The 12,561-nt window shown below is 42.1% G+C and overlaps 1 protein-coding gene across 1 annotated transcript in view; it reads right to left on the minus strand.

The window, feature by feature from the left end:
- SLC1A2 (solute carrier family 1 member 2) overlaps positions 1 to 12,561 on the minus strand; it is a 102,227-nt gene that overhangs the window by 23,894 nt on the left and 65,772 nt on the right. Inside the window, exons 6-7 of the mRNA XM_042904842.1 lie at positions 11,477 to 11,603; positions 2,911 to 3,144 (exon numbers count right to left, since the gene is read on the minus strand). Of these exons, the coding sequence (XP_042760776.1) occupies positions 2,911 to 3,144; positions 11,477 to 11,603 (361 nt within the window). The remainder of the gene's footprint in view (positions 1 to 2,910; positions 3,145 to 11,476; positions 11,604 to 12,561) is intronic.

The following is a 12,561-nucleotide window of genomic DNA, read 5'->3' on the forward strand; positions in this document are numbered from 1 at the left end:
GTGTTGCTAATAATAAGTCTTCAAATGTTGCTAATAATAACTATCAGTTACTTGACCGTCTTTTTTTTTCTAGAGTAGTTTTAATAGCATGCACTGATGTCAGGAGGATGCAGAGACATGTGTCCCAGGGCACCCCCTCTGTTAGTCCTCCCTGACATCAGCCTGTTGAGAAAAGGGGGTGACCCCTTCCCCTTCTCCATCAGTCCAAGGTCCAAGGAGGTAGAAAGAAATTTAGCTGACTGTACTGGGGTTTTGTTTTTTTTCCCTGTGGTCATAATGGCTGAGATAGTTCTTAGTACGTGATTCATGCCACAGTTTTTTCTTTAAGTGTATTTTCTTCTAAAAAATGAAATTCTGCATCCAGGAAAGAGCCACATTTTAAACAAAGATTAAAGTCACTTGAAAGACAGGGTAAGGAGAAGGGTCTAGCATCTGTGGCCTTGGCCAGATAACCCAAGCGTTTGGCTGATTTAAATATGAACTCGGGCTACCCATATGCTTTTAAGATTTACTTTGTCTTGTAAAGGTACTAGGGATAACTAGTCGTTCAAAGGGAAGATAATAATATTTTTAAAGATCAAAACCGCAAAGGTACTGGAAGAAAATATAAAGTAATGTTTCATAATTTTTAGTAGAGATGTTCCTGAGAAAATTGAAATTCTAAACACTAAATGAAAATAGTCACAACTTCAACAACACACAAATTAAAAACTTCCAGGGGCAAAAAGCCCTGTAAATTTACAAAACAAATGTCAGGTAGAGAGGAACATCATTTGTGACATGTGACACTTGAGTTAATATTTTTATATGTGAAGAGAGTGAAACAGCCAATCAGGAAAGGAATAATACCCCAACAGGAAATGACCATCACAAATAATTCACAGGGTTGGGGAGGGGAGAGGAGGATGGTCTGTAAGAACACAAAGAGACGCTTGCCTTCACTGGTAATCAAAGAAATGCAGAATCGATGAGATCATGTTTCACCAATAACATTGGAAAGTATTAAAGGGACTGATAATATCCAGTGCTCGTAAGTAGGTGGGGAAAAGCATACTCTCACACCCAGTTCCTGGGGGCATAAACTAACATACTTTTCTGAGCGGCAAACTGGGGATATGTTTTACAACAGCCGGTGTGCTTACCATTGGACTCAGAAATTCCACTTCTATAAATTTACCCTGAGGGGATCATCAGACAAGCTTGCAGGGATGTATTTATAAGGATGCCTGTTCAATAGACATGCCTTAAATGTACATCCCAAGGTGGAGACAAGGGTGTATTGTAGCACCTACAGTGTATTATTATGCCATTTTAAAATAGTAGGAAGATGTATGTTGATAGAAATTTTATAATAGGTTGATATAATAGGTAAAAAATGCAGTTTGCAATATCTATATATAGTAAAACCTGGAAAAAATATATGACTGTTAAGATGAACTAAAAGGTTACTATCAATCATCACTGGGTAACAGAATAACTGGTGATGTTCATTTTCTCCTTCAAAAGTTTATTCACTGTCTGAACTTTTTCCCAATGAGCAAACACCACTCTCATAACCAGAAAACAAATATCAAACTAAAAATGATTGGTTTTGGAAAAAAAAAAAAAAGATTTACTTTTTTTCCAAAGAGAGGGGATCTTTGTGGATAGAGATACTTAGCCATAGGGAGTTTATAAGACCAAGTAGGAAAAAGAAATTTCGGGATGTTTCCTCATCTTGGGAAACCAAATGCAGAATGTAGATCCCGAGGATTATATGTATTTTTAGCATCTTCTGAACCCCCACATTCTACAAGTACCAAAATCTCATTGATTTGCAAGATGGAAACACAATTTGGCTCCTCGGGTAGTCACCACTACTGGCCTGTCGGGTCACTTACAGAAAACCCGACTGCTTGCTCAGTAGCCTCGGAACAGCAGTCACTCTGTGTCACAGGGTGACCATCTCACTGGCAATGCATGGTCATGGGATCAACAAGAACCGGCTGACAGGTGACTCCAGAGATCATGCTGAGCTAGGGGCTGCAGCCTGCTTGCCCCCACCCCCCTGCCCCCACCACCTGCTTCATGACCTCTGTCTCCGTTTTGTGACCCTTAGTTTTGTAAAGAAATACTAACAACTAGTGCAGTCTGAAACAATAAAACTCTTTAGTCTTTGAAATTCTAAATTGATAGGTGTTTCTAACGTATTTGTTCCTGTTTGTTTGTGCTTGTTAAATTCAGTCCAAGAAGACATCAAAAAATATTCTTTTTTCTCTGCATATCTCTGGAGTCCTCATTGGCTTTAGATATCCTGGAACTTACTTAATGAAGAAGGAACGGACTCTCAGTCAATGTCAAGTTGAATCAATGCCAACCTGATTTTCTCAAAATCAATGGGGCAGAAGGGTCCCTTAGGGGTTCATGCAGGGGTCACGGCTTCATTGACTTCTGGTTTGTTTTTTAAAAATCTCATCTAACATGTTTACCATGCAAAAGCTCATTTTTCCAGTTTTGAACCATAACTCCAATAGAGTGATATTTTCTGATAGCATTTTTCAAATCACAGGTGGGAGAATTTCTTAAATAGCACAATACGCTGTTACATCCTTCTGGAAAACATTTGGAACTAAACCAATGCTAGATGTGGCAACTTAGGCATGCATACTAATAGCATGTATTCATCTGGGAAGTTTAACATGAGATCATATTTCCAGGACAGTTGCATATCAGCAAAAATGTTCATCAGAAAGTTCCTAAGTTCCTGGGAGCCAAAAATACAAAGCATTTATCTTTTCCAGGAATATTTTAATAATACATGAAACATGTTCTCATTGAACTGTGTGATGAAAGGGTTTTGAAAAGAGGAAGTGGCAGAGAGCGGAAAGGAATGAGCAGAAAGAAAGAAAGGTGATTTCTTGTATTCTCTACCTGGAGGCGGTACCCAGGGCAGTGATCCAGGCTTGGAAAATGCCGGCAAAAAAGGAGAAAGGGTTTTTCCTGGTGACTAGAAAGTAAATCAAGGGGAGAAAGATGCCCCCATGGATGATGAGGCCCACTATCACCGTGACCATGTACATCCCCAGTTGCCTAGCAACCACTTCTAAGTCCTTGATTGCAATGATCTTTCCACAAATGAGGCAGGCGATACCCAGGGGAGAGTACCTGAAAAACATAAAAGAAAAAAAAAAGCATTGAAGACAGCCTTATGGGATCCAGAACCTAGATCTGGGCCCTTACATGTACTGCACTCTGAGGAAAACCCTTTGCATTTCGGTACAGAGAGTTTTGCTGGACGACGTCCATGAGATTCAACCGTTGCTGCATTTTACTTCAGACTAACTGTACCACCTGAAATCTGTGCCATGGATCTGGGGGGATCCCTGCTCTGATGAGAATTCCAAAGGTGAACTCTGTTGCTCAGGTGATTTTTAGGAATAACAGAGTCTAGCTTTACCATCTCCCGGGTAAGCACCGAGCTTGAGAGACACACAGGCTGTGTCTTTGAGAATCTTGTTTGGTTTCCCTGATCCCCCAACTCTTTCCTTGAAAACTGGGAATCCATTTTGAGCTTCCCAGGAAGCTCATTAGAGTCTCACCAAACTATACGCCGGTGTTTGCAAATTTGCTTTGTTTCTGCCTTGGAAGATGGGAAATTTATTAAAAAATGAGAGAGAGAGAGAGAGAGAGAGAGAGTCCTGCCAAGTCAAGAAAACCATCTGAGCCAGAGAGTACGTTTAGAGAAATGCGGTTTTATTACTTACTTCTAAGTCTGAAAGTATTTCTTTCCATCCTTACTCTACCAGCAATCCCAACCACCATACATCGCATCTCAAGCGGTACAGTAAGAGCACTACATGCATCACCTCATTTAATTCTTACCACAACCCTGAAATCAAGGTATCATTACTCTTGGCAAACGAGGAAATTGATATTCAGAAAAGTTAAATAACCAGCCCACGACCACAAAACCAGGAAGTAGGAGGAGAACAATTCAGGTCCTGTGAAACTCCAAGGGTATTTTTCCCCTCACCAAGCCAAACCACTTCCCTTTAACTGGCAGTTGTAGCTCATTGTAGCTAAGCCAACAGTTTACCATACCCCGATTTATTCTCTATAACCTTATTTTATATTTCCATCTTACTATTGTTTGATAGGGAGCTTAGAAACCATTGGCTGTTGTCCTCACTCTTGAGTAAGCTCATCACGTGCTCTCTCATCTTGAGTGTATTTTTCCAATGTTGGGCAACATACTTTCTCTGTTGCCCAATCTGGTGGACCTGGAGCACAGACTTGGTCAGCCTGCGACACCTTCTGACTGAAATGAAACTGTTTGTGGGAAAGTTGATACCTTGGTAAGAATTATGAACGTATTTGAGAAAAAGACTGTGGGGGAAATGAAGTCCCAGGATAAGGCCATCAACAGGGGTAAAGGAGTCAGGAAAGGAAGACAGACACCCAAGCCAGATGTGATCTTTTTTTTTTTTTTTTTTGTAATTGTGCCTGAAGCAAACACTTTCCTGGGTAAAGAAAAGATGTGAGGAGTAGATGAGAGTTATATACACATTTACATAAGACACGGAGCTTGTCCAGCCACTTACCAGCTACATGACCCTGGTTAGAGACTTATTCCCATTTTACAGGCATGCAAGTCAAGGCTTAGGCTAACTCCAGCCTCATGGGATTGCTGCAAGGCTTACATTTTTGAAATGTAAATCCTGCACCCCTCCCTGTCAGCACCATTCATCTCCAACTACTGACCAAGGAATCCTTTGTATGTTCTGTTTTTACACGGATTACGCACACCATGTCCTTCCCCCCACCATGCTTAATGAGTCAAGTCTGAGTTAATGCTGCTTTCTAAAACATCTCAGTCTACTGCCACCCAATGGTGGATGTTTTATAAGCAAAATATTTTGTCAAGGGGAACCTTCTTCTGAAAGAGCTGATTTGTAACTGACGATACGATACCATACGTAGTAATAACATTAGAATAGCTGCTCCCTTCCTTGATGAATTTCCAGGCTGTAGCCTCCACGTGTTTCCCTGGGGTAAAGACTGATGATATTTGGGAACTGTTTCCGCAGGCATTAGGGAGCTATGTTGTTAAACCCTTGGCTTTCCAACCATTTTACACTCTCCTGGTGTGCCCATAGTCACAACATCTCCCAGATCAGCTGGGTAGTCTCAGAGGCCAACTCTTTGTTCCAGGGGATTGTAGGTAACTGAGCAGAATGCACCAATAAATGGCTTCCAATAAAGCCAACAAGCATTTATCTTCATAAACCAAGAGATCAATTATTTCCCAAGCACCAATCACCCTTTTGTGTGCAGAAAAACACAAATATGAGCTATTCTGGGTGCCACTCAATTTTCCTGCTTTTCTGGGACAAGCCATTTGCAGAATGGAGAGAAAGTGTTTCCAAGGCTCTTTGCCAAGCAAGACAGCTATAGAATCCCCCTGGAGAACACATTTGAGCCAGAGCCAAATGGATTAGAGAGAGGGAACAGGTTACCTCCAGAGCACTCAGCTCGCTGGGAGAAACATGAGTTTCCCACTACAAATGGAGAGCGTTATTCAAAGGCCAGAAGGTAGAGTGTTAGGTAAATAAATATGGCAAGCAGGGGCCCTAGTTAACCCAAACACCTGGGTCTCCAGAACCAGAATGAGCATCAATTAGGACAAGGAAAGAGCCTTTAGCGCTATGGTGTCCTTTAAGGCCGTTACTTCCCTGCACCTGTTTTCAAAACAAGTGGCTTAAGCTTCCGCTCAGGAGCTAGAGCTTCTGAGTTCCTGGGTCACCGTATAATTCTCTCACTGGAAATGACACTCCGTGGAAAAGAAAGGGCAAATGACCAGGATTCAAGGTCATCACTCAAAGCTTCTGAAATGAAGCAAACAATCAAAGCCATAAACTAAAGTGCATAAAGAGGCTGAGGGCTTCAGTAAGCTTCTGAAGCCAAAGGGTGCCCAGTAATTGTTGGACCAGTTTCTAAATTAGAAGGACATCACTGCAGAGCAGGGAGACAGAATGCCTCCCACCATGCCCTTAGACTGGTTGTATCTGCAGCTCTGGGCACTGTTTTCAAAGGCACTGATTCATCTAGGACTGGCCTGTCAAGCCTTTTTCTTACTATCACATCACCCATCCTTGCCTCCGTCCGCTTTGTACCTCAGTCCTTGTCATTTTAAGGTCTTTACCAAGTTGCCTTTCCCAAGACTGCGTTCGACTCCACAAACACAAACTCATACACAGAATTTAACATGCCCAGACCTCAGTGTGTCTGTGCATTCACAGACACCGGCTTCACACTCACCTGACCTGCCTGGTAACAACACGGATTCCCTGGGCTCACCACATACCTATTGAGTTAGAATCTCCTGGAGCTAACCTGGGGCATTTGTATTTTAAACAAGTTCCCCTAGGTAATTCTGACGTATTCTCGGAAACCAATGTTTCAAGGAATAAAATCTGTTCCACAACAGGATGAAATGCAGAAGTTACTTGGTTACCCTTCGGAAACCATTTGCATTAGCTCCAATTTATTCAAGACCTTTGGTCTTAACCCATTAAAGTAGTTAATTCAGGACTTTTAGTCACAGAACAGATGGTGGATCAGACAGTTAGATGGTTAGTGGAGAGACTTTCTCGGTCTTGCCATAAAGTCACTCTGGCTTTGCCCCGCACCGCTATTGGTTTTCAATAGCAACACCAGTCTCCCAGTTTGGGACAGATCCCAAGAGAAGCAAAAAAGGGAAGAGTCTGTCAACAAAGAGCCAAACACACATTCTAAGAGTTACCTAAATGTGTTGTCTGCTCTCAGGCTCAAAAAGTAACACAAATCTCCATTTTACCCAGTCCGCTTAGAGACTGGTGTTCCGGCTATCCAAGCAGTGACTGCTGACAGTTTCTCTGTGTGGACTAGAACTTTGGATGAGGATAGAGGGAAAATCAGTATGCAGAGCCTCCAGGCTTGTAGTCTCCCCTCCCCCCTCCCCCACACCTCCCCAGGGACTTCCTTTTGCAAGTAAATAGACCCCAACTTGTCAAGGTAGCCTGCAAGGCCTTATGGCATCTGTCTCCGGCCCACCTCTCCAATTTCACTGCCTTCCACGCCCCCTCACCAACCAACCACATTGCAGGTACTCCGGACCTTCGTCTGACCCTTAAAAACCTTTCACTTGCTGTTTCCTCCCACTGAAAAATTCTAATATGGGTTCTTCACAGAGCTGCCTCTTCCCATTCTTCAGATCTCCATCAAAAGCCACTTCCCCAGGCAGCCCTCCTGGACCCCCAGGATAGAGTCCAAGCCATACTTCCATCCCCCGTCACTCTCTGTCCCACTCTCCTGGTTACTAACTTTGTAGCACTGACTGCTGTCTGAATTCTTATTTGCTTCCTTTTACTCTTTCTCTTTCCTTTCAGTAGAATGTAGGCCCTGTGAGGGCCAGAATATTTCTCTGTCTTCTTCACCATTACACTAGCTAAAATTGTTATTGGCATAGAAGAGGGGCTCAAAAACATTCATGGAGTGACAGAATGGATGGATAGCTGGACGGTTGGATGGATGGATGGATGGAAGGATGGATGGACAGTGGCAGTGGGTTAAAAAGGAGGGAGAATTGAGAGTGGACAGAGATCTCACTTCTCACTTTGTGTTTCTAGAGTGGTGAGATTATGAAAAGTTTTACTTTCTGTTTAAGGTTATCAGATTTTCAAAAAAAATGTTTTAAAGAAATTTGCAAAAAAATGAGGATATTAAAATCATACTGAAATTAGGGTTTTTCTTTTTTTGATGAATCAGAGAGCCTTTTAGGCTTCTTAAAGGATCCATGAACACACAGAAACAGAGGATACGGATTGAATTGATAATAGTAATGATAATCACAAAATAACAACAATGATAACACTGTTCATAGAAAGTGTTTAGACAGGACCCAGCATATGAGAAATGCTTTGTAACTGTTGATCACAATTTCACTCAATTCTCACGGCAACCCTAAGACACTGATTCTATGCTCAATCCATTCAGATCATGGGGTTTAGAATGTGTCTAATTCGCCTAAAGTCACACAGTTAGTACTAGGAGGATGCCGGATTCACTCCAATCTGAAGTCAGACAGAAGTTGAATTAGGCACCACTCCCACACAACTCCCACTCTCCCACTACTTAGGCTGTGCGACACTGGGCAAGTTAACTTCTGTGCTTAGTTTTTACAACTGGAAAATGGGGCTAACAAAAGTCCCTATTTCTGCTAGGTATTATGGAGACCAATAAATGAATTAATGTATGGAAAATAATTGGAATAGTACTAAGCAGATAGCAGGAAGCTGGCAAGTCTTAGCTATGATTTAATAATTATGATAATAATAATTAGCTCCCCAATAATAAATAGATACAATACAATCACTGAGGTAGTGCTGAGCATATAGCAAGAATTTAATAACTATAAGTTATAATTTAGTAATAATTGTTACTAGAATAATAGGGATCTCTGCAACGTTATATTTTGCTATTATACTGTTCTTATTACCACACAGAGAAGAACACAAAAGAACTCTGATCATTTAAGCTTTGAGAGGGTCCGTTGAAGAGTAATTGACTGTCCTACCCCAAACCGTCTCACACACATTGTTATCAAACGCTGACGAGGCAGCTCAGGAATGAAAGAAATGTGTAGAAACGGCATCTCCTACCACGTCACACCCTCCTGACTGTTTGCCTAGATGAGGTAACTGAACAGCTGTCAGAAGTCATTGCATACACCTTGCTCCTGACTCACAATTGCTCGGCATCTCCTGGGTTTTGATGCTAAATCTTTAGGAGTTTTGGTTTCATTGAATAGGAAACCTTAATCCACACCCCTCTTCCCTGGGGAGAAGTGAGCACACACTTTATCCCATGATTCATCTCCCACATTTCCTCTCCTTCAAGGGCTCAGTGCAAATGATATTGCCCACACCACTGGCATCGTAGTACAGAAATCTGAACTGTAGTTTTAGAGCGAGGATGTTCATTCTGCTAAGAATTCCAGGGGACCAGTGCAGATCCTAATGTTTACTACCAAGAGGCGTATTCTGCTTCATTATTTACTAAGTCCTCAGCAAGCTCAGGCAGATTTGTAAAAAAGACTCGAAACACATTTTTAGAGCGTCACATTGTGGGTGACTTTAAATTTTCATACAAAAGAAGTATTCAGAAATCTAGGGTTGCCTGAGCAGTTGAAGAACCGACACAATAAAAACAAAAACAAAATCACATTATTTTACCAGCGTCCTGTCCATGTTTTCAAAGTACAATAAAGCGATGATCTGAACAAGCCAGGCCTGGTAAATATGGTTCATGAAATCATAAGGAACATCTTTTTTTCTTTTCCTGCTTATTTACTCATTTATTCATTCAATAAATACTTATTTTTTTTTTCCGTGAAGTGTATTCTCTCTTTTTTTTTTTTTTTTTTTTTTTTTTAATGTCCAATTGGCTAACATACAGTGTATACAGTGTGCTCTTGGTTTTGGGGGTAGATTCCCATGTTAACAATGGCCAAATGATGGAAAGAGCCTAAATGTCCATCAACTGACGAATGGATAAAGAAGATGTGGTTTATATATACAATGGAATACTACTTGGCAGTGAGAAAGAATGAAATCTGGCCTTTTGCAGCAATGTGGATGGAACCGGAGTGTGGATGGAACGCTGAGTGAGATAAGTCAGGCAGAGAAAGACACGTATCATATGTTTTCACTCATATGAGGAACATCTTCTGGATCTGAGACCCTGGGGCCTTCAGCTAGTCCACTCACTCTTGAGGTTTTAGTAAGAATTACTACCAGCACATCACAAGGTTAGGTTCTGTGGGGATAAAAAATAAGCCAGGAGCAGATTCTTGTTCTTGGAAAGGGGGAGGAGGAGCCGAGGAAAGGAAGAAGAGAAAAAGAAGGTAGAATTTTAGTGGGAGGCACCATGCAGAAATGAAGGAAGCCCAGAGGAGGAGGAGGGTTTGGGAAGGTGAGTAGGCTGAGAACAAGCAGAGACGGAGAATTGGCAATCCTGAATTCCTGTGACAGGACACAGGGGTCGTTTGGTCTCATAATGGTTTTGGTTTTTTTCTAGACGGGCATATCAGACCATCAAAGAGGTCCGGAACAAATGCACGTAAAAATCTTTCATCCGAGAGAGAGTGGACGCTAGAGGTCTGAAGGTGGTACCGTTTCCTTTACAGAAGACTGGGCACTCATACCCTCCTGGGCTGCCCTAGATTTCAGAACCGCTGACCACAAAGACACACGCAATAAAGCAGAGACAGTATTGTTTAGATAATTCAAAGAAAAAAGTCACCCACTTACGCATCAAGGATTATGAAATCCACAGGAACTCCAGCTCTTCACCCCACTAGCTATGTCATCTTAAGCAAAATTAATTCACCTCAATACACCTCAGTTGCCTTTTCTGTAAAATGGGAGTCATGGTGCCATCTTTGCGGGGCTTACTGGGATTACATTTGACAGGCACTAAGCACTTATCCTGGCTCTTGGCAGATACAAGGAAATCAATAGCTGGTAACTTTTATGATTATAATGATCAGGACGATGTTAAGGAATCAAGATTTGGTGACTCTGGATGTATCATATGATACAGTTTTCTCTTCCATAAAACTAGAGGGTGGAACAAGATTTCCAAGAGCACTTACAACTCTAATATTGCCTCTGTGATTTCACTGTTTGCATGGCCTGAGAACTGCCTCTTTTTCCTGCTGCACGAGTCATAAAACTACAATACCTTGCTTTTGGACACCAGAATATTAGCGTAGTGGTCCTGCCACACGCCCTCAGTCATGCTGTATCATCCTGGGTATCTTGGACTTATCTTAGTGTTTCCTCACAGTGCTCAGGTTCAGGGTTACTAATCGGTTTTTCCAGCTTGTCTATCTTTTCTTGCTTTTCGTTGTTGTTTTTGTTTTCCCACAGGCAGGAATAGGCAAACTTTATGTGAAGGGCCAAAGAGTAAATACTTCAGTTTTTTCAGGCTACACAATCTTAGTCTGAACTGCCCAACTCTGCCATTTGGCACAAAGCAACCCCAGACAATATGTGAACGAATGGGCATAGCTGTGTGCCAATAAGACTTTATTTATGGGTCCTGAAGGTGAATTTCATATAATTTTCATGTGTTGTGGAACACTATTACTCTTTTGATTTTTTTTTTTCCGGCAACATGAAAACATAAAACCCATTCCTAACTTGTAGGCCACACTAAACGCATGGCAAGCAGATAGGATCTGGCCCAAGGATGGGCCATGGTTTTCCAACCCATTTTCCAGGGGCAGCTCCCCCCAGAGAAGATTTTCATCCTTTTCTCAAAGTTTTTTTTTCCAGAGAGCCCTTTGCTTGCTCCATGCCTACTCTCTCCTGCTGGGAGGGCTCCGTTATCTTTCAAGGATCCCAAGACCTTCAGACACCCTCCCCCAACACTGAGTAAGAACAAGCCCACTTACCACATGATCATGATCACTAACTTCATTACAATCTCATTCAAAATGTTGAAGAATTCCACCATCAGCTTGGCCTGCTCTCCCATCTTCCCCATGGCGATGCCAAAAGCAATGAAAAACCCGATCAGACCTGTTGAGTGAATCACATCGCGCAGAAGGACAAGTTACAAAGTGTGTGTTTCTTCTCCCTCCTTCACCATTCCCGACACAGGGAGCCACCTTCTCACCTGCCCGTTACCCCGCAAATGAGGCATTAGGGTTCACACTGAAAATACCTTTCCCTTGGATAATTATGGCATCCCTTAACATTTCCCACAAGAGCGAGTTGAACTGTCAGCGGTATCAGTTCCTTGAAAAAAATGAATTCCATCTCATTCCAAACTCAAAAGCACTCTCTTCTCTCTCCTCCTCCCTTACCATGGGTAAGCACATTCCAGAGTACACAGATTAACAAAGGAAGGCTTGTTGAGGCTTGGGGATTATCATGCAAACTTTGGAGCCCACATTAGAACTGCAGAGACCAATTAGCCAATAAAGTCTCTGCCAGGGTTATGTCTACATTGGCTTAGGGCTAGTGCAAATTCATGTGTGGCTGGTATGTTCCGCTGCAGAAAAATCCTAAGTATAAAAGTATCTTTCTACTGCTACATGCCTAATACGAGAAGGAGGAAGAATGTCGAAAAGTCAAATGGAAAGCAATGAGAAATCCAAAATAGTTGGGAAACCCCAATTGACCCAGTTCGTTTGTATTTAACCTGTGATTTATTAACTCCTCAACATTCTTTTCATGGTCAAAATGGTTAGAATGCTTCCCCTTTTTTTTTCAACTGTATTTTTTATCAGTATCATAAAGGCAGAACATAGACTTTGAAACTCGCTAGCCCCTCAGTCCCCTTCTCACTTCACTTGGCATGGCTTGACTTCTATCTAAATCTAGCCCCACCCCAGTCTCTAGGGTCAATCCTAACCCCAGGCTGGAAGGACGTGAGGAGCTCTGTCCCCATCAAAGGCACTAGGTCCTGGACCAGCTTCAACACCCAGCCTTGAGTCTTATCTCTGTGTTGTCTTTGCCTCTTTCCCCACACCAG

The sequence above is a fragment of the Panthera leo genome, chromosome D1 (assembly GCF_018350215.1).
Source record: "Panthera leo isolate Ple1 chromosome D1, P.leo_Ple1_pat1.1, whole genome shotgun sequence".
Classification (NCBI taxonomy): Eukaryota; Metazoa; Chordata; class Mammalia; order Carnivora; family Felidae; genus Panthera; species Panthera leo.